The 23599-nt window shown below is 43.9% G+C and overlaps 1 protein-coding gene across 2 annotated transcripts in view; it reads left to right on the top strand.

The window, feature by feature from the left end:
• LOC138284950 (protein mono-ADP-ribosyltransferase PARP14-like) overlaps positions 1-23599 on the top strand; it is a 1156311-nt gene that overhangs the window by 356883 nt on the left and 775829 nt on the right. For both annotated transcript variants that reach the window (XM_069224299.1, XM_069224298.1), the window contains exon 8: positions 7749-7979. In XM_069224299.1, coding sequence (XP_069080400.1) covers positions 7749-7979 — 231 coding nt within the window. The remainder of the gene's footprint in view (positions 1-7748; positions 7980-23599) is intronic.

Genomic DNA, 23599 nt, shown 5'->3' with positions numbered 1-23599 from the left:
TCAGATATATAACTTTTTTTTTTGTGCTTTTTAGATATCTTTGCGTTCGATGGCATATGTTGCTGCAGATACACATGTTTGGCACAGTCCGCTGCCTGGTGTTGGGCTCGGAGTATTACAAGTTGTTTTTCTTCGAAGAAGTCTTTTTGGTCACGGGACCGAAGGACTCCTCCCTCCTCGGCTCCATTGCGCATGGGCGTCGACTCCATCTTAGATTGTTTTTTTCCGCTGTCGGGTTCGGACGTATTCCTTTTCGCTCCGTGTTTCGGTTCGGAAAGTTAGTCAGAATCTCGGAAGAAAGCGTCGGTATTGTTCCGTTCGGTATCGGGATAGTTAGGTACATCGACACCGATCATCGGAAGACTTTGGGGTAGTTTCGATCCCCCATCGGGGCCTGGTCGGCCCGACCGCGTGCGACATCGAAGCCGATGGAACGGACCCCGTTTCGTTTCTGCCCAAAATGTCACAGTAAGTATCCTTATACAGATCAGCACTTGGTCTGTAACTTGTGCTTGTCCCCCGAGCACAAGGAGGATACCTGTGAAGCCTGTCGAGCCTTCCGGTCCAGAAAAACACTCCGGGACCGAAGAGCCAGGCGTCAACAAATGGCGTCCACGTCGACAAAACAACGTTTCGACGAGGAAGAGGAAACATTCTCGGTTCCGGAATCAGAATCCGGAGACTCCGACGTCGAACAACAGCAACAAACTGTGAGTAAGACGTCGAAAAGTAAATCCATCGACAAACCGAAAGCCCAGGGGACGCCACTGCCAACAGGCCATGGCTCGACCCATAAAACAGGCGACCCGTCGAAGGCGCCGAAAAAGGGCACGCCCATAGCGAAGACACCCGACTCCGGTCGAGGGACCGCCATGGAGCAACCTCGGAGCCGAGAAAGCGGCTCCGAGAGACAAAAACAAGATACCGGCACCGAAAAACATCGGCACCGAGAATCCATGCCGAAAGGAACAAAAATTCTGTCGGTGCCGAAACCGAAAAAAGATTCTCTCTCGGCGCCGAAAAATACCACACCTTCATCCTACTCAGAGGAACAAGGAATGAGTGGCCAAATGCACAAATTTGGACAAGAGCTCCAAAGTGTAGAATCGGACTACACTCAAAAGAGACTGTACATCCAGCACGACACAGGGAAGATATCAACCCTTCCCCCAATCATGAGGAAAAGAAGGATCGGACTTCCAAAGGATGACGCACAACCACAAGCCAAAGTGGTTAAAAAAGTCACGCCTCCGCCCTCTCCACCACAGGCATCGCCGGCACAAACACCGCCACAGATGCACTCACCAGCGCAAACTACCATAAGTCATGACGATCAGGATCAAGACGCTTGGGACCTGTATGACACCCCAGTGCCGGACAATGATCCCGAGTCATACCCCACAAAGCCGTCACCGCCAGAGGACAGTACCTCATACTCGCAACTGGTGGCTAGGGCAGCAGAATTCCACAATGTCCAACTGCATTCCGATCCTATAGAGGATGATTTTTTATTTAACACCCTCTCGGCTACACACAGCCAATATCAATGTCTCCCAATGCTACCAGGGATGTTACGGCACGCAAAACAAATTTTTGAAGAGCCCGTAAAATCAAGAGCCATCACCCCAAGGGTAGATAAGAAATACAAACCACCACCCACAGACCCAGTGTTTATTACTTCGCAGTTACCACCTGACTCCGTGGTAGTAGGGGCAGCTCGCAAGAGAGCAAATTCACATACATCTGGCGACGCCCCACCTCCGGACAAAGAAAGCCGAAAATTTGATGCGGCAGGGAAAAGAGTAGCATCACAGGCAGCCAACCAGTGGCGCATCGCAAATTCACAAGCGCTGCTGGCCAGATATGACCGCGCACACTGGGACGAGATGCAACTTCTCGTAGACCATCTTCCCCAGGAATACCAAAAAAGGGCGCAGCAAATAGTGGAAGAGGGACAAACGATCTCAAACAATCAAATCCGCTCTTCACTAGACGCAGCCGATACTGCAGCAAGAACAGTCAACACTGCTGTCACCATAAGGAGACACGCTTGGCTACGCACTTCAGGCTTCAAACCTGAAATCCAGCAGGCTGTCCTTAATATGCCCTTCAACGAGAAACAACTTTTTGGCTCTGAAGTGGATACAGCCATTGAAAAACTTAAAAAGGACACAGACACGGCCAAGGCCATGGGCGCACTCTACTCCCCGCAGAGCAGAGGCTCTTTCAGAAAAACTCCATTTAGAGGGGGTCACCACAACATTTAGAACTTTTAGGACTAGAAGTTCAAGCACTACTGCAAAAGGAGGCAATAGAGTTAGTACCAGTACAACAAAAAAACACAGGAGTTTACTCTCTGTACTTTCTAATTCCTAAAAAAGACAAAACATTAAGACCAATATTAGATCTCAGGACACTAAATACCTACATCATATCGGACCATTTTCACATGGTCACACTACAAGACATCATTCCACTGCTCAAACAGCAAGATTACATGACCACATTAGACCTAAAGGATGCGTACTTTCATATACCAATACACCCTTCTCACAGAAAGTACCTACGGTTCGTATTCAAAGGAATACATTACCAATTCAAGGTGTTGCCATTCGGAATAACAACTGCACCAAGAGTGTTCACAAAATGTCTAGCAGTAGTAGCAGCACACATCAGGAGACAACAGATACATGTGTTCCCTTACCTAGACGATTGGCTAATCAAGACCAACACAGTAAAAAAATCCGCAAACGACACCACATTTGTCATACAAACCCTTCACAAACTGGGGTTTTCCATCAACTATACAAAATCACACCTAGAACCGTGTCAAACACAACAATATCTAGGAGCAACCATCAACACATCAAAAGGAATTGCCACTCCAAGTCCACAAAGAGTGCAGGCATTCCACAAAGTAATAAGTGCTATGTTTCCAAACCAAAAGATACAAGCAAAATTTGTGCTAAAACTTCTAGGCATGATGTCATCATGCATAGCCATTGTCCCAAACGCAAGACTACACATGCGACCCTTACAACAGTGTCTAGCATCACAATGGTCACAAGCACAGGGTCAACTTCAAAATCTGGTGTTGGTAGACCGCCAAACATACCTCTCGCTTCTATGGTGGAACAGCAAAAATTTAAACAAAGGGCTGACATTTCAGGACCCAGTGCCTCAATACGTTATAACAACAGATGCTTCCATGACAGGGTGGGGAGCACACCTCAATCACCACAGCATTCAAGGACAATGCGATATACACGAACAAATTTCATATCAATTACCTAGAACTGTTAGCAGTATTTCTAGCGTTAAAAGCCTTCCAACCCATAATAACACACAAATACATTCTTGTCAAAACAGACAACATGACAACAATGTATTATTTAAACAAACAAGGAGGAACACACTCAACACAATTGTGCCTCCTAACACAAAAAATTTGCCAGTGGGCGATTCACAACAACATTCGCCTAATAGCACAATTTATTCCAGGAATACAAAACCAACTAGCAGACAACCTTTCGCGAGACCACCAACAAGTCCACGAATGGGAAATTCACCCCCAAGTTCTGAACAAGTACTTTCAAATTTGGGGAACACCCCAGATAGATTTGTTCGCAACAAAAGAAAACTCAAAATGCCAAAACTTCGCATCCAGGTACCCACACCGCGAATCACAAGGCAATGCTCTATGGATGAGTTGGTCAGGGATATTTGCGTACGCTTTTCCCCCTCTCCCTCTCCTTCCATATCTAGTAAACAAGTTGAGTCAAAACCAACTCAAACTCATACTGATAGCACCCACATGGGCAAGACAACCTTGGTATACAACTCTACTAGACCTTTCACTAGTACCGCATGTCAAACTACCCAACAGGCCAGATCTGTTAACACAACACAAACAACAGATCAGGCATCCAAACCCAGCATCATTGAATCTGGCAATTTGGCTCCTGAAATCCTAGAATTCGGACACTTAGACCTCACACAAGAATGCATGGAGGTCATAAAACAAGCTAGAAAACCTTCCACTAGACACTGCTATGCATCTAAGTGGAAAAGATTTGTTTACTACTGCCATGCCAATCAAATACAACCATTACATGCCTCTACTAAAGACATAGTAGGATACTTACTACATTTGCAAAAAGCAAATCTCGCTTTTTCATCTATAAAAATACACCTCGCAGCAATATCTGCTTACCTACAAACTACTCATTCATCGTCTCTATTTAGAATACCAGTTATTAAAGCATTCATGGAAGGGCTAAAAAGAATTATACCACCAAGAACACCACCAGTTCCTTCATGGAATCTTAACATCGTCTTAACAAGACTCATGGGTCCACCTTTCGAACCCATGCATTCCTGTGAAATGCAATATCTAACCTGGAAGGTCGCATTTCTCATTGCAATCACATCCCTCAGAAGAGTAAGTGAAATACAGGCATTTACCATACAAGAACCATTTATTCAAATACACAACAATAAAATAGTTCTAAGAACAAATCCACAATTTCTGCCAAAAGTAATCTCACCATTCCATTTAAATCAAACAGTAGAATTGCCAGTGTTCTTCCCACAACCAAATTCTGTGGCTGAAAGGGCACTACATACATTAGACATCAAAAGAGCACTAATGTATTACATTGACAGAACAAAGCTAATCAGGAAAACAAAACAACTGTTCATAGCTTTTCAAAAACCACACATAGGAAATCCAATCTCTAAACAAGGCATTGCTAGATGGATAGTCAGATGCATTCAAACATGCTATCTTAAAGCCAAAAGAGAATTGCCTATTACACCAAAGGCACACTCAACCAGAAAGAAAGGTGCTACAATGGCCTTTCTAGGAAACATTCCTATGAGCGAAATATGTAAGGCTGCAACCTGGTCTACGCCTCATACGTTTACTAAACACTACTGTGTAGACGTACTAAATGCACAACAAGCTACAGTGGGCCAAGCTGTACTAAGAACATTATTCCAAACTACTTCAACTCCTACAGGCTAAACCACCGCTTTTAGGGGAGGTAACTGCTTTATAGTCTATGCCAAACATGTGTATCTGCAGCAACATATGCCATCGAACTGAAAATGTCACTTACCCAGTGTACATCTGTTCGTGGCATTAGTCGCTGCAGATTCACATGTACCCTCCCACCTCCCCGGGAAGCCTGTAGCCGTTTAGAAGTAGATCATAAATCTTAAACATCTGAAAATTTGTAAATAATTATTAGAAACTCTTAACGTACATACATATTCACTCCATTGCATGGGCACTATTTATACCAAACAACTCCATCCTCACCCTCTGCGGGGAAAACAATCTAAGATGGAGTCGACGCCCATGCGCAATGGAGCCGAGGAGGGAGGAGTCCTTCGGTCCCGTGACCAAAAAGACTTCTTCGAAGAAAAACAACTTGTAATACTCCGAGCCCAACACCAGGCAGCGGACTGTGCCAAACATGTGAATCTGCAGCGACTAATGCCACGAACAGATGTACACTGGGTAAGTGACATTTTCATTTCTCCTCTAATATAAGTATGACTTCAGGGATAGGTTCCTTGACCACACTGCATTAATCACCTCATACAACTCTCTGCTGATAAAAATCAATTTCCTGCATGAAAGACATGCTGCACCTCAAACCTAACAGACATTCTTTGCTCTATCTTAAATCCTTCTAGCCAGTCATTTAGCCACATTAAAAACACATTCTCAGGCATATTTCAAATTGTAGCTTTATTGCACTTTAATGTAAAATCTTTCCTAAGTTCATTGGCAAATTTGTACTTGCCCAATGCTATCTTATTTTTCATTGTGCTGATTTTTTAACATACTCTGGCACAATGATATCTGTCACATGGGAACGTCAAAAAAGTCTTAAAGATCTTTCATGTGCCAGAGGAAGTGCTCCTACTACTGCTGTGTTATTGTACGTTACTTTGCAGCTTTCACCCTTACATTCTTCCACTGGGTTGATCTATAGTTTCAATCTCTGTTTTCACATAGATTATTCTTCTGCTATCTCTTCTTTCTAACTTTATCTTTCTTTTCTCTCCATCATCATGGTTTCTTTTTTGGATTTCCTCAATTTTCCCTCTTCTTTGTGTCTTTCCCACTGGTCATAGTTATAGTCATACTCAGATGGTTTGTCTAAATAGTACTGAAGTCTCTGGAGCTGCTCTCACCAGCATCATTGGACTGCCAGTTGGTGTGGTGCTTTTAGTGTTTGTTCCCCTTTACTAAAATGGACAATGTTTCTCATTGTCAAATTATGCTTTGTTTTGTGTCAGGTCGAATGCAGCAACTATTTTTCGGCATTTTAAGCTCAGCCTTGTTTGCTGGGTTTATCCATGAAGAGGCTATCGTGTCAGATACACTCTTAAGATGGCATGCAGATTTTGTTGTGAGAAGAATCTGATACATGCATCATCTGTAACAGTCAATGATAATGACTGGTGTTTTCAGATACGTTTAGAAGACTGGTTTTAGCAGGAGCAACGAAGGCCTCAGTGGAAGCCTGCAGGCCCTTGTTCTACAGCATTTCGTGGTGAGGACATTGTAACCCAGCAGCTATTTACATTGTGTCCACAGGATACCTACTGTTTGGTTTATAGTTCCCACTACCTTCAATGGATTGGTTCCATCATTGATTGATTGTCAATCAAGTGATTGTATTGAGGTTCATATGTGCAAGGTGGATGACGGTGTCCTGAGGAGAGCACATCCCCCCAGCCCCCCCACCCACACACAAAAATAACTTAGGGGTCGAAACATTGACAGTTCTTTCCCATGTGGTTGAAGTTGTCCTATGAGTGAAAGGAATAGTCGTGAAATTTAGACTAAGCACCATACTTTTAGCTTTTTTCTGTGCCATTGGAATAGGTTAATTGTACCATTGCGATGTTTAGTTTATATGTGTTTGTGTATATGTGAGCACTGTGTCATCTGCACTATTGAGCCACTTCTTCACATACTGAGTCACCTCTTCACATACTGCATGTGTGCATTTTGATATATATGACTAATAATTGGATTAACATATAAATTGAATTGTTTTGATGAAAGCATATATGTCCAGCCTCTTTCCTCTCTTCAAATTGTATTGTTATTATATGTTTATTGAAAGTAATAATTAAATTAATGAGATTACGAAATTAGGATACAGGGCTTTTTCAGAATTAAGGATAATAGCCTTGGCCACAAATAAGTCCCATGTGACTATTGTTTATTGATTATATTTCACCCAAGTACCTTGGGCGTAACGGGTGGTCCTTGTTGTAGAAGATATGTTTGTGGAATGGCCATAAGGCAGTTGCTCCCTTGACAAAAGGTGCAGTGGATGGGCAAAATGGGATGAGTTTTTCCTGGATTATTGGTGGAAACCAAAGATGTTGACATATTGTTTCAGGGCAGTTTTTGATAAAGATGAGAAAATGCCCCAGAACAGATATGATCAATGGCTAATTTAAAGCTGTGGTCATTACTCTGTTGTAGGAGACCCCTTTGAACCTTGTTGCTGCATCAGTTTAGGTAATGTTCTGCACTTCTATTTGATGATCTCATATAGAATTTTAACACATGCTTCGTTTTGGTTATTCATTGACTTGGACCGCAGCTTAGAAAACATCAGAATGCATACAGTACTGTTCCACCGTCACTTACTTAGGATTTTTAGTGCTTGACAAATACAAAAACATTCTCACTAACAAATAAGCTTTTCTTTCAGACTGACGTAATTGTGAATAGCATTGCTGTGGACCTTCAGCTTCAAAAAGGTGCCGTATCAAAGGCTTTACTCCAGAAGGCAGGTCCGCAACTTCAACAACTGGTAGTGGCAGCTGCCCAGCTAGACAAAGTTGATGTGGGATCTGTGTTACCAACTGATGGGTGTAATCTGAGTTGCAAGAAAATTTTTCATGTTGTTAGTCCCAGCTGGAAGCCTCCCCAGTCTTCAGAGGTATCATTTATTTACCTTTTTTTATTTTTACATTGTCTGTCTTGAATTTTTACATTTCCTTTTTATGGAAAAACTGTCAATTTCCCTTTTTTCTTGAGCTTGAAAATGCGTAGAATATTACCTCTGAACTTTGGAAAAGTGTTACCCAGAGCACTTTTGGCATGTTTATTGTATTAAATACAACTTTAGTCAACATCTGGCAAAACAACTTGCAATGTTTTCCTACTATAATTATGTTAAAACAGAAAACCAGAACAAGTACAAAACTGTAGTTTAACAATTCAACCTTCGTGTTTTAAAGTGTTGTGGCTCTGAAGTACAGTTATTAATTTTACAGACAGCTACCCTGCTAAAATTAAAGAGTGCTATTATTTCACTCATATCACTTATTTAGATAGCCTTATCTTTACAATGTTAAAAGTTTACTTGGGCATTTTTGTCTAAGAATAGTGTTTTATTCTTTATCCTTCGATATTTAGCTCTTTGGAGCCGAATTCAGTTTGAGTTTTGTTTACAAATTTTGTTTTGTTTCTGTGGGATTTGATGTGCAGAAAGACATCATCAGCACATAATAAATCCTGTTTTCCCTGCTTTCGTCTGGCGTGTTCCCAATTATCTGCATTGAGCATCTGACCCAACATGCCAGTGTCTCTACAGATCAGGCATAGAGAAGCTGGGAGAGCAGAAAGCCCTGCATTTTGCCCACCCCAATGTCAGTAGCAGTAATATTATCCTGTTAACTGTGGTTGTGACAGTGGGAGGCCTTATCTAGCGGGGCAACACATTTACGGAATTTTGATCAAATCCAAAGTGTTTCAGCATTATAGCCAGATAGGAACATTCTGTGGAATCTAGTAGACTGACACAAAATTAAACCTGATTGTTCTTTGTGGATGTTACACCCTCAGGAGGCTTTTTGTAATTAACTTCACTAGGATTTTGTTCACTGTTTATAATCATAGTGATTAAATGAGTGTTTTACCGAGTAGGTATTTCACTTGTTTTGTTTTATTAACATTTGGAGATGGTCTTCTGGTTTCTCTTTAATTGTGTCACTTGGTGTTGCGTACCTGAGATTTTATAAATACTGTGTAATTGTGGTATAAATTATACTGTTTTCTATTCCTGATGAAGTCGAAATTGACAGACTTTACAATTGAGGTTATCATTCTACTTCAGGTGACATCACATCATTGAAGTCTCTTCGCAAAATGCAGGCTCACGCCCAACACTAAGCGGCCCACTTTATCAAGAGTCCTTCGCTTATAAATGTGGTCGGTGTTACACTGAACACAATTACGCCAAAATAACAAACTAGATATGTGGTCTGGTGCTAATTTGCAGGAATACAAGATAAATTGTGTATTAGAAGCAGTCACTGAGGTCTTGCTAAGCATTTGTCAGTTAACTTCAAGCAAATGTGTGAATTAATATAACTCTGATATAATTATGCCAGCTAATTATATTGGATTCCTGGTTTATAAAAGCCTACAGACTAAAACCTCCAAATAAAACTTGATTTGCAGGCCCATAAGTCATTTTTATCCTGCGGCAAAGTCAGTTGTATCACTGATGGTGATCATGTTCATCATTCTCTTTGTTTACTTTTTTTCGGAACTAAAATTGAGGATATGTTTTGTTCCAGCCATTTGATGTAATCCAGGGCCAAAGTTATTTAAGTGATTCTGTGTACAATAGTAAAAAATAGTAAAGAATTAGGCTAATGGGCTTACAATAGCAGGACAATTGTGTCAAATCATGGAGCACATCATGGAAACCATCAGTCTAAGTGTAAATAATTACCTTTCACTAGTGTGCACATGTTGCTATGCGAGTTGCAACCTTAGCAAACTATGTAAGTGTTTCAAATGTGCATTGAATGATTTGTCATCTTGTCTGCCTAGTTTAATTAAGGAAGGTAAACTTGGGAATCTTTTGATGTTTAGGAGAATGTGGGTTTCGGGCTAAAGGTTCCTACAAATTATAGGCCACCTCCTCAAGAATGTTTTCAGTCACTGATGGGCAATTAAATTTATCTTGACTTCTTGAGTGAGACTGTAAGGAAAAAAAGCTTGCATGTTTAGCACATTTGTCATTAAGTATTGCGTTACTCAGTCAAAATTAGATGCTATGTGCCATGGCCCAGTTTCACTACATTGCAAAATGTAAACATAATGATCAATGAAGAATTCATGTATTAGAAATGTGAAGTCTTTTTAGGGTGACATTAATAATAGTGTTAATATTGCTTTCCTTGGAGACAATGGGCAAATAAACCCGGGGAGAAGCCCCTAGTTGTAATCTTGATATACCAGTTGTTCGAAAAATGACCAGCAACAGTGAACTAAACAAATTGGAAAAGAAAAAGGAGCTAAAAAGTTGCACAGTGAGAGTCAACCTTCTGCCAGTCAGTTTAGATCCCTTTTTAGTAATTAATTTTTATCAAATAAAAAAGACCTCAAACAACCAAGGTATCCCTTTATCAGTGGTTGTTTGTGTATTTTTTTTTTCTTGTCAATTTTTTTTTTCTTTCTTTATTATTTTTTATTATTCAAGAGTGAAGCTGATCCATATCAAGGAGCCCCCTTTTCTCTCATTCAGTCAACCCACGGTCGGAAAGTACCTATACCGACAGAACTGACGGGGGGCGAGAAAAATAATCATTGGACATTGAAATGCGAACCCCTAATCTTAAATCCTTACTATTCTTTTATTGCCTCTCTTGACCTATTTTCCAATTTATGAAGGGGGCCCACATTTCCTCCTTCCTCGTTTTTAAACCACCCGCCTCCAAATCCATTCTTGCAACATAGAAAAGAGCATGGAGCCATTCCATAAGAAGAGGGGGAATTCCGTCATCCACTTTCGGCAAATTTCTCTCCTAGCCACCACAATAGAATATAGAATCAAATTCTTATGTCCTTTGTATCCTTTCCTGCCATCACCTCTTTGTAAGTCTTGCTCCTGTAAATGCCCGAATATAATCAAAGGAAGACTTGCCCAAATTTCTCGTCCCAACATATTTGACAGGGAATTACACACTTCTTTCCAAAAAAGAGCCCCCCCTGGACAATATTGAAACATATGTACATTGGTAGCATCCTGTAGATCGCATTTAGGGCAGTTTATTGTCTTGCTTTGCCCCATTTTGGAAAGTCTTTCTGGGGAAAAGTAGGCTCTATGTATAATAAACAGATAGTGTAGGAAAATGGTTCCCTGTTGCAGTTACCCCCTACGTTTTGCCTGATATTGATGCTGACTTGACTGAGAAGTGTGCTGGGACCCTTCTAACCCAGCCCCAGCACCAGTGTTCTTTCACTAAAAATGTACCATTGTTTCCACAACTGGCACACCTCTGGCACACAGAAAAGGCCCTTGTAAACGGTACCAGTGGTACCAAGGGCCCTGTGACCAGGGAAAGTCTCTAAGGGCTGCAGCATGTGTTGTGCCACCCTTAGGGACCCCTCACCTAACACATGCACACTGCCATTGCAGATTGCGTGTGTTGGTGGAGAGAAAAAGGCAAAGTCGACACGGCATCCCCCTCAGGATGCCATGCACACAAAATACTGCCTGTGGCATAGGTAAGTCAACCCTCTAGCAGGCCTTACAGCCCTAAGGCAGGGTGCACTATACCACAGGTGAGGGCATAGCCGTATGGGCAATATGCCCCTACAGTGTCTAAGTCTATTCTTAGACATTGTAAGTACAGTGTGGCCATATTAAGTATATGGTCTGGGAGTTTGTCAAAAACGAACTCCATCGCTCCATAATGGCTACACTGAATATTGGGAAGTTTGGTATCAAACTTCTCAGAATAATAAACCCACAGTGATGCCAGTGTTGGATTTATTAACAAATGCACACAGAGGGCATCACAGAGATGCCCCCTATATTTTACCCAATCCTTCAGTGCAGGACTGACAGATCTGTGGCAGCCTGCTGCTGAGAGATGAGTTTCTGACCCCTTGGTGTGAGAGCCTTTGTGCTCGCTGTGGCCAGAAACAAAGCCTTCACTGGGTGGAGATGCTTAACACCTCCCTCCTGCAGGAACTGTAACACCTAGCAGTGAGCCTCAAAGGCTCAAGCTTCGTGTTACAATGCCCCAGGGCACTCCAGCTAGTGGAGATGCCCGCCCCCTGGACACAGCCCCCACTTTTGGTGGCAAGTCCAGGGGAGATAATGCGAAAAACAGGGAGGAGTCACCCACCTGTCAGGACAGCCTCTAAGGGGTTCTGAGCTGAGGTGACCCCTGCCTTTAAAAATCCTCCATCTTTATTTTGGAGGATTCCCCCCATAGAAATAGGGATGTGCCCCCCTTCCCTCAGGGAGGAGGCAGAAGGAGGGTGTAGCCACCCTCCGGGACAGTAGCCATTGGCTACTGACCCCCAGACCTAAACACACCCCTAAATTGAGTATTTAGGGGTGACCCAGAACCCAGGAAATCAGATTCCTGCAACCTGAAGAACAAGAAGGACTACTGACCTACAAGCCTGCAGAGAAGAAGGAAGACGACAACTGCTTTGGCCCCAGCCCTACCGGCCTGTCTCTAACTTCGAAAACCTGCAACCAGCGACGCATCCGACAGGGACTAGTGACTTCTGAAGCCTCAGAGGACTGCCCTGGACTAAAGGACCAAGAAACTCCCGTGAGCAGCTGCCCTGCTCAAAACCAGCAACATCTTTGCAACAAAGAAGCAACTTTCAAAGACTGCACATTTCCTTCTGGAAGCGTGAGACTTCACACTCTGTTCCCGATGCCCCCGGCTCGAGATCCAGAGAACAAACACCAGAGGGAGGATTCCCCGGCGACTGTGAGCCCATGATTAGCCAGAGATGACCCCCCTGAACCCCCACAGCGATGCCTGCAGAGAGAATCCAGAGGCTCCCCCTGACCGTGACTGGCTGTAACAAGAGACCCGATGCCTGGAACCAGTACTGCACCCACAGCCCCCAGGACCTGAAGGAACCGAACCTCAGCGCAGGAGTGACCCCCAGGCGACCCTCTGCTTTGGCCATGTGGTGGCTGTCCCGTAAAGCCCCTCCTGTGCCTGCCTGCACCGCTAGAGTGACCCCCTGGTCCCTCCATTGAAATCAATAATAAACCCAGCGTCTGCTTTGCACACTGCACCCGGCCGCCCCTGTGCCGCTGAGGGTGTGTTTTGTGTGCCTACTTGTGTCTTCCCCAGTGCTCTACAAAACCCCCCTGGTCTGACCCCTGAGGACGCAGGTACTTACCTGCTGGCAGACTGGAACTGGAGCACCCCTGTTCTCCATAGGCGCCTATGTGTTTTTGGCACCTCTTTGACCTCTGCACCTGACAGGCCCTGAGCTGCTGGTGTGGTAACTTTGGAGTTGCCTTGAACCCCCAACGGTGGGCTGCCTGTGTCCCAGAACTGTGACTTGTAAGTGTTTTACTTACCCCCTAAATCTAACCTTTACTTACCTCCCCCAGGAACTGTTGATTTTTGCAGTGTCCATTTTGAAATTAGCTTATTGCCATTTTTACAAAGACTGTATATGATATTGCTTTTATTCAAAGTTCCTAAAGTATCTAAGTGAAGTACCTTTCATTTAAAGTGTTTACTGTAAATCTTGAACCTGTGGTTCTTAAAATAAACTAAGAAAAGATATGTTTCCATATAAAAACCTATTGGCCTGGAGTAAGTCTTTGAGTTTGTGTTCCTTATTTATTGCCTGTGTGTGTACAACAAATGCTTAACACTACCCTCTGATAAGCCTACTGCTCAACCACACTACCACAGAATAGAGCATTAGACTTATCTAATTTTGCCACTGTCTTACCTCTAAGGGGAACCCTTGGACTCTGTGCAGACTATTTCTAATTTGAAATAGTATATACAGAGCCAACTTCCTACAGATGGTTCTTCCGTAAAGACGCAGACTTTACTGTCTTGAACAAAGAAGTCATAGATGATTCCCACCATAACGTTATCTGCTCTTGAGGCATAACCTTCCCCCAAAGAGTGTTGGCCACTATAAATTCACCCTCCAAACCTTCTAAAATCTCCCAGTCCCATCTTGAAACCAGCTTAAGTCTGGTGGATTCTGATAACACACACTCCTCCAAAAAATCTACAGCCCCGGAAGTTACTCAGACCTTCATCAACCAACCTTTTAATTGAGCATATTTCAGGCTAGAAAGGGCTCCCCCCATCTTATCCTCAAGCTCTTCCAGGGAAGTTAAAGCCCAGATCGCTTTTCCAGCCTTCCTAATAGGTAACGTAAAACATCCTTTATGAACTCCGGGGTGCCTGGTGAATCCCAGATGGGGGCATATGGACTATAGTAGCTAACTCCCGCTGCAATTCTTAAGTAATGGCAACTTGCGCAAGGTCGCGTAGGATCTTCAATTTTATTTTTTTGAAAAATGTTGGGTCTCCAAATTTGTAAAGAACATCATTTGAAGCTCCATTAATCGTAGCAACCATGGCTTTAAAGATATCACTAATAGCCAAAGAGTCTGGGCAGAGAACAACATTTTTGTGGTGTTAAATTGGAATGCCCAAGCATAGTATTTTAAATCTGGAAGTGCCAACCCCCCCTCTCCCCCTCCCCCCTTTTCTCTGCTTCTTCTCAATTTTTTCCAAGAAATCCTGGGGCCTTTTGATGCCCAAATAAGAGGTAATAGCTTGCTGACGCTTCCCTCAATAATGTTTGTGTATTGAAAGTAGGATGGAGCTATACAAAAAGTTAATTTTAGGCAAGATCATCATCTTTACCAAATTGACTCTACCCACAATTGTCAGGGGAAGATACATCCATCTTGATAAAGACCTACACCCTTCCTCTACCAGAAGCTTTAAATTCCTTGTTGCGAGATGCTCAATTTCTTGTGTAAACAAGATCCCTAGGTGCCTAATTTCCCTCTCCAATTGTGCTTGTCCCTCCTTCTTGTGATTCCATGCCATAACCTTCGTTTTCTCAGGATTTACACGGTAACTGGACACTCTACCAAAATCCTTCGCTAGAGCCAACAGTGAGGACAGCGCTCATGGTAATTCAGACGTATATACTAAGCGATCATCTGCATATAGGGCTACCTTTTTCACCCAGCCATTACAAGTAAAGGGTACAGTGACCGGATTCCCCCTTATTTTTCTCACTAATGGCTCTATATAAAAATCAAACAATAAAGGGGAGAGCGGGCAGCCTTACCTTGTGCCCCTAGTTATCTCCAAAGGCTCTGTGAGATTACCATTTACTAAAACTCTTGCGATGGGATCTTTATATATAAGACCTATTGTTCTACAAAAGTTTTCTCCCAAACCATATAATCTCAGAATGTGACTTAAATAATTCCAATTCACTCTATCACAGGCCTTCATTGCGTCTAGAGTAATTACGGCCAGAGGCATTTCCAGAGAGGTAGCCATATCTATAGCCTGTACCAGGTTATACGTCAGTTCATGTAAAAATCTACCTTTGATAAACCCTCTCAGGTCTGGATGAATCCAACGACCTGCCGCGCTATTTAATCTATCTGCAAGTATTTTAGTGAATATTTTGAAATCACAGTTCAGCAAAGAAATAGGCCTATACGATTCACACTTAGGCGGGCTCTTACCCGGTTTCAAAATTACCGATATCGTGGCCTCATTCCATGAACTCGGAATAGGGGTCCTTTTTTCAAAAATCGCCGAAAATAAATCTACCAAAACTGGAATTATTACCTCTCCCCACGCCTTATAAAGTTCCATCGGAATACTATCTGGTCTGGCTGCCTTACCTCCCTTACTACCTTCCAACACCGTCCTAATTTCTCTCAGCAGAAATTGGGCTATTTAAAAGATTCTGCTCCTCTTGTGTGATGGATGGAAGTGTATCATCCCCCAACCATTTTCCTATATCCTCCTCCCTTACCTCAGTCTCCTCCATAAATAGGTCCAAAAATAATTTTTGAAAAGCGCCCTCCATTGCCATACTACTCAATTACCTCTCACCAGACTGATTTATCTTGACTTCCTTAATGTAGTTCCTCACTTGGTCTTGCTTACACTTCCAGGCTTGTAGTTTTCCTGTATTTTAGCCATATTCCAAATGGGCTAACTTATTAGCCTCTTTTCTTTTAACAACCCTACCTTGTAACACCTCTTCAAGCTGACATCTCAAGCCCCTCAACTTATCCTCTAAAGCCTCGACCTCCTCCTTCTTTGTATTCAAAGATAGTTGATTCTTTACTTTAAACATTTCCTGATCTAGATAACGAATAGCAGACTTGTACTGCTTATTTTTATAGCTGGCTACGCTCATGATTTTACCTCTCATAACAGCTTTAAGGGTGTCCCATACCACTGCTACCAGATCCGAACCCAGGTTGTCTTTAAAAAAATCTTAAGTCTCTATTCGGAACTGACCCATAACCTCCACATCTTGTAATAAAGTGCGATCAAGTGTCTATCTACTACCGCTCGGCCCCTTTGCCAACCTTAAGTCTAATGTCACTGTTGCATGGTCTGATAAATGGGCGGGCAGGTAAGTAATATCGTCTACTAAATCCCCCAACTTCGTATCAATAAGAAAATAATCTATGCGAGAGGCATGCTTATATTTTTAATTATAAAAGGAGAAACCCCTTAGGTCCCCCCTTCTCTGCTGCCATAGATCACTTTACCCCCACTCTTTCATCATTCCTCTCAAATAACGCTGAGATTTTGGAGTCCCTAGAGATCTGCACTTCTCAGATCTGTCTAGCTTATTGTCTAATACAACATTGAAATCCCCAGCCATTATGACAGGATCTGGGAAGTCAGTTAACTTTGAGAAAAGCTTTTCCAAGGGGCCTGATTCATCACAGTTCGGGCCATAAAACCTAACCAATGTAAATCTTCTGTTATTAATTTGTACTTTAACTATGATCTATCCGCCCACTGAATCAGACCTCATCTCCAGTATTCCTGCCTTAATCCCATGTTTAATTAGGATAGCCACTCCCCTGGTGTTGAAATTATGCTCAGTACAACCATAGGAATGAAGCCGTTTTTGCTTTCTGAACAGCTCACTACCCTCTTCTCTAGTTAAATGAGTCTCCTGCAAGAATCTCTTAAATATTGTGAGATCTTTTCTCTTCTTTGCTTTGTACTTAGGTCGTTAACATTCCAAGAAAGTATCTGAAAGGAGCTTCACCTGGGGTCCCGGCATTCGCTAAACTCACTTGCCATTACCAACTAGGTACCAAATTAATTGAGGTGAAAGAAGAACCCATTTTTCTTTCCCCCCCCTCATGCTCCCCACCCACTGCCCCCTTCCCATCCCCGTCTTCCCTCCCCACCCTTGGAGAATCCCCTTCGAGTAATGGACCGTATAGGCCCATAATTAGAGCGCACATGGCTCCGGGGCGAGGGCCAAACTCATTACTTTCCATTGGAGCGGTCCCCTGACTTGATATCTGCCAGCAACTCATCCGCTGCCTTACCATCTCTGACATTATACATCTTATTATTGTACATGACTCTAAGGGTAGAGGGAAACTTAAGTTGTGCAGACGCCCCTAACTTTTAAAATTCCTCGAGCCGCTGCCCCAACTCCCATTGCTTATTAATAGTAATCCTAGACAAGTCTTATCTAATCTCGAATGATAAATCCTGAGCTTTAATAGATTTCAACTTGAGTGCCTTAGAGAGAATTTTTTCTTTCAGACCATATGTTAAAAAGTTGATTAGGATTTTCCGGGGCTTACTATTATTTGAGTTTTTCCAAAAAAGGATCTCTATGTATCCTTTGAATATCACCTATAACTTCACTCTCTTCTAACAAGAGCGCGGTCTTCATAAGTGGAACTAGAAATGCTTTCAGATTATCTCCTTCCGCTCTTTCCGGAACATGCAACACTCTCAAGTTGTTTCTCCTTGAGCTATTCTCCAGCTGTTCCAATTTACTCTCTAGAGCCTGTTCAGAATCCTTCGACACCTGAATATCTGCTTTGTTTGCTCCTAATTCATCTTTTATGGCTCCCACCGTATCTTCCAGAACCTGAGTTCTTAATGTCAAGGGATACAGTTTCCTCTCCAAAGCCTCACAGGCCTCTCTTATTTCCCCCTGATTTTTTTCAGAAATTGAGAAGCCCTTCCCAATATCTTTAGAGAGGGAAAGAAGCATCATTTCCAATGAAGGGTCGCCACCATGAACAAATCGGGGGGCCCCCGAATGACAAACCAGATCTTGACAGGGGCACCATCTTCTGAGGCCCTTTGTCCTAAACTGCTGGCAGGGAGAACCACATCTCTAGATACCTGTATGGGTGGGACCCCTCCGTACACCTGGGATGACTCCTCGTCAACCCTTGAAGCGAGCTGAGTTACTTGACCCAGGGTCCCCAATATCCCCTTGCTCCTCCATATCTGCAGTGCCTCGAGTGTGCTTTTCCTGTTGTATTTCCAGTTTCTTAGATGGGGAATCTACAATCCCAGGCTTAACTTTGAAATAAGTTCCCACAGAGGGAGGGATTTTAGGGATACAAAATCTGTTTTTTAGGCCCGTGACCCAGTAAATTAGAAGAGATAGCTCCACTTCCGGGGCCCAGAGAACCCTCAAACTGCCTTAAAGGATTGGGGTTAATGATATCACAAGCTGCTTCCAAACAAAAAGGGTCACTGACCCTCCTACCTTGAATTTGATCTCCACTCCAAGTACACTGATTCAGCCCCCCCCCCCTCCAGCTTCTTGAAGCGTTTCTGGGTCTCTCCAGTGCTTCAATCCCTCTCCGTGCCGACTTCCCACTCCTTACCGTTGCCTTGACCAGCTCTGAACTCATTCAGCCTTTGCTTGTGCTGGCTCTGCCGCTACCTCTGCCACCACGAAGAGGGGCCTGCACCACGGTCCTCCGTGAACGACGGAGTTCGAGGGCGGCTCTATTCCAGCACAGGGCCCCTAAGGTGCTGCTTCAGTTGTCTGAACCGCTCCGAGGCTCCCCCGACCTCCAGAGCTCCTGCAAACCGCACCAACACATCGGCGTGAGCAGGAAATCACTGCTCCGCACCTGCCCGGGAAATGAGGCGCGCGGCAGCAACGCTGCAGCCCGCCATGTTCTCCAATGTTTTTCTAGTCAACTTGTGGTTGTTTGGGTATAGTTAAAAGGAATTCATTCATGCAAGATGAGATATTACTCCCCTACAGATGGCTGTAGTAGGTCTTGATTCCCTACTGGGAAGGGAAGTGGGGGGCCATGCCTCTGTATTCACACATTCTTCAAGGGTAGCATGCCGCTTTCCTGCATATTCCCGCACTTCTCAAACCGGACTGCCTGAATGTGTTGGATGTTTTGAATGTCTTGGAATAAAACCAGGGTCAGTGTGGTTGGGTCCTGATGGAAGCCCTGGACCCAAGTGATTCTTGGGTATAAGGCTGAAACATGTTGGCCAGTTAGGGTAACCAGACTATAATATCCTTGCCCCCCCTATTTCAGAACCTCTTTTGACCATACCCAAACAACCGCTAATAAGAGATACCTTGGTTGATTGGAGGTATTTATATTATCTTGTCAGAATGCCTGCTGAAAATAATCGAGGTGCTCCCTGAAGTATGGTCAAGCCCATCCTGGTTTTTAGGAACCAGGTGGAGACCCGGTGATGATGCATGCCACTACTAGAGTGGGTGAAGGTCTAATAAAAGAAAGACTTAACTTGTTTCTTGAATAGCAGAGTGACATTTAGGAAAAATTGTGTATTCAACAGAAATAATTAAGCAGCAGATACCTTGTGTTGTATTTGAATGCACATTAGTCTCATCCTTTTGTGATGATTTTTTAAAATGATCACTAAGTACAGATCACATTTTGCTATTAAAGACTTGATCATACATCAAGCTGTCTCCATTGAAAAGGAAATTTGGGAAATAACCTCTGTGGAAAGCAACAATGAAATTTTGACACATAACCTTTTTTTCTACAACCTTGGGAGATCACATCATATTTTTGAAGGAATCTTATTTAGACACAAGTGTTAATGCACAATTCGTCTATATAGTTATGAGTTGTATTATTATTATTATACTTTTTTGTACAGAATGTTTTCTGTCTTGGTTCAGGGATTCTTGCCATAGACACATTCTGATCATAACCTAGTCCTAGAGACTTTTGTAAAATGTGGTGCTAGCAGGATACTGACAGCCGCTTCTTGGTAAACATGGTAATGTTAATCAAGTTTGTCTCTCTAGTAGGTTTTAGACGCTACTATCAGATAATGCAAATCATACATTGTTTTGTCTTGCGATTTGTTTTATTTTTCATTTTTTAAAATATTTTTCTTGGGGGCGTGGCCTAGATGACGGCATAGTAAGCTGTGTTTTCTGCACCTCCACCACCTGGGCCCTCAATAACAGTGCTGATCAACGTCCTGAGCCCGCAGCTAGCAGTCAACACCTCTTCACATGGTGCAGAGATCTCCTGGACACAGCAGGAGGGCCAGAAAACAGCAGAGCTGTCTCCTGCCTGCTGCGAAGTTTAGATCAGCACACCAAGAGCCTTCCACAATGGCGACTGCCTCCATTCCTTAAGGGCATGTGCCACACCCCAAGGCTTCTCATTTTGGTGCCATAGAAGGACAGACGCTCAAAGAGGTGATTGCAACCAGACGACTCCTGCCTCTCTATAGCGGGCCCGCTCACCCCCATTTTACAACCAGAAGGCCTCCCTGCGGCTACGAGCAGCCTTACAGACTTGGCCTAACTGCACTGGGCCTGGATTAAAACACGCTGCCAGGGTGAGACGTGTGAGCCGGGGCAGAGAAAAAAGGCATTGAAGAACCCGCTGTTGTTGGGGGTGGCGGTGTGTGCCCCAGAAGACTTCAGGTGCACACCACAGTTACATCTGCCCCTATCGCCCCCACAAGTCGCTTATGAACTTGACGATTTCCCTTCCTACTCAACTGAAGTACTTGGGGGACACAACCAGAGCCTTTATATCCCCAAAAGAGAACAGCCTTCCACCCTAAGTAAATTCAGCCATGTCCAGGGGGGTCACACAAGAACAAAGTAACGTCTATTCACAAGGGTAGCTTCTTGCCTAGAGGACCATTTGAAAGCAGCACTCCCCACCCCATTGTAACCGAACAGTGCCCTACATGACCTAGGGGCTTTTACGTCCTCCGCTGTCCCCACTTATGACCACACTGCTGCTCCCCCTGGCTTTCACCGCCCATAGTGGCCTGTTACAGCTCTGTTAGCAGAAAGTCCATTCACCCTTACAAATGGAGTAACCCACACACTACAAACCCTCCAACATGGCAGCGGCTTAAAATAGATGTGATCAATATGTAAGAGAAATGCTCACATGCTCAACATCCACTGCCTCTATAGGCTCTGCCTCCCAGCACCCAACACACACTGAAACAGAGGAAGATTTGGACTCTGACCAGGCCCTGGTGGCCCAGCCCTTTCTGGCTTCTCTCGAACTCAAAAAGGACCTTTCCGAGGACATACAAGAGATGCTGCAAGAACTAGCCTCATTGAGCTAGCGGTTCTCCACACTGAAAGACTTTATGGAGCGAGGTGGTTGAGATGCTGCATCAAGAAATCATCCACTTTCTTGAACAACATGATGACCTATGCGCCCAGGAGGACGACCTCGAAAATAGATCTTGGCACAACACTTCTGCGTTAGATGGGTCCCCACGGGCGCAGAAGGCAAAAACATCCAAGGATACACTGAGGCGCTATTCCACTCAATCATAGACTTGGAAGTTGGGAAACATCTCTGGCTGGACAGAGTACACTGGGTTGGTAGACCTGCGGACCCCGGCGCCAAACCATCAGATATTTTAGCCTGTGGACATGAATTTCAAACCAAGCAGGACATTTTGAAGAAAGTCAGAACCAAACAATCAACCCACTTTCACGGCCACACCATTGGCCTCTTCCAACGTTTTTCCCTCCTCACCCTCCAGCGCCACAAAGAATTTAAACCAATCAATGATTTTCTGCGCTACAAAAAAATGTTCTATGGCTGGAGGCACCCCTTTCGACTGGTCTGCTGCCGGGAGGGGCCAGCTTCACCAACTTGAATTGTTCGAAGATGCCCGTCCGTCCTTGCCCTGCCGGTTGCTTCATCTCCTCGCTTGAGACCTGGCTCCCCCGCGGTTCCCCACCAAGGTGCCGACATTTCAGAAAGTTGACAATCTCTAAAAGCACCCCCGCACTTGGCCTGAGGAGCACGCACAGGAACGTCTAGCAGTGCTTGAATGTCTGGCCTTTGGTACTGGCAAGGCCTTGAATCCTGGCACCACATGCCTCCTGCATTTAAGCAATTCACACTCGGCTAGACCACCTTCTGTATCTTGTGGCCTGAGGCAGTGGGGGGGTCTAACTGACTGGACACACTTGTCAACTGACTCCCTACCCGCTGGTGCACGCCCAAACTAGCACCTACCATTGATAATGGACTGCATAGATGTAATGTTCTTTAATTTAGTTTTTTAGGGGATTGTTTTTATAGTTTTATATTTTTTAGTTCCTCGAGGTCTAGAGTAGGCACCACATACTCACTAATGTGGCTCATGTCTTGCCAGCACAACCCCCCTCACCCCCAACCTTTGTCTCAGACCCAGATATACCCAGCACAAGCCCTCACTCATCCTTCACTCTGGAAGTGACAAGCCTCAATGTACCAGGCCTCAATAGCCCTACCCTTACTCTTAGAACGTAGGGGTAGCGACATACACCTCATGCAGAAGACCCACCTACTTTCTAGAGATACTCATAGGATGCAGTCCCGATGGTTCCCACACCAGTTCTGGTCCTCAACAGCTACGAAGTGAGTGTGGGGGATGGTTCTCTTGTTTAGGACCTTTAAGGATGAGGTTCAGTCCAAGGTAGCAGTCCTTAAAGGTCACCTCCTGGCTTATAGGTTCCAACTGGGATCTTTCCACTTCACATTGACCAATATTTATGCACTCAACGAACATCAGGAGGCTTTCATCACAGGTGCTCTCGCACCCATCTTCCACGTTGCTATTTTGATTGGTGGGGACATAAATGTTTTTTTTCTTTTTACATTTACCTTTATCAACAGTTAAAGAAAATATACAGGCTCTCAACAAGTACTGGTGCGTAAAACATTGTGTCAACAATTACTCTCAGTGGAGCTAAATTGATGTGCTTTTAGTGCAATCCCACAACAATACTATTAACACCATTCGCTATTTAACCATTAAGTTAATCCCCCTCCCATCCCCACCCCTGAGCTTCTAAGAAAGATACAGAAAAATTATATCCAACATTATCACAGTTGAGTAATAACAGTTACGGCAGTACATTATTAGTTAACGTAAGGCAGGAAACATAGATTGAACCCTCTCCCCCCAAAGCCCCATACTCAAGCAGAGTTCGAGTCATCTCAGCTCAGGCCATTATAACATTGAGTTTTGTCATCTTTCCTGGTTCGCCTTATGTGCACTTCATCAGCCCCCGCCCAGTCCACCATATCCCCCATCCATGCCTTCCCAGTTGGGGCTTGGGGGCTCAGCCAGCGAATTGCTATATGGTTGTAAGGAAATGGCTCCATGTTGCAATTACCCCTCACTTTTTGCCTGATACTGATGCTGACTTGACTGAGAAGTGTGCTAGGACCCTGCTAACCAGGCCCCAGCACCAGTGTTCTTTCACTTA

This window comes from Pleurodeles waltl, chromosome 3_1 (genome assembly GCF_031143425.1).
Source record: "Pleurodeles waltl isolate 20211129_DDA chromosome 3_1, aPleWal1.hap1.20221129, whole genome shotgun sequence".
In the NCBI taxonomy this organism is placed as follows: Eukaryota; Metazoa; Chordata; class Amphibia; order Caudata; family Salamandridae; genus Pleurodeles; species Pleurodeles waltl.
This window is presented reverse-complemented; position numbering and strand designations above follow the sequence as displayed.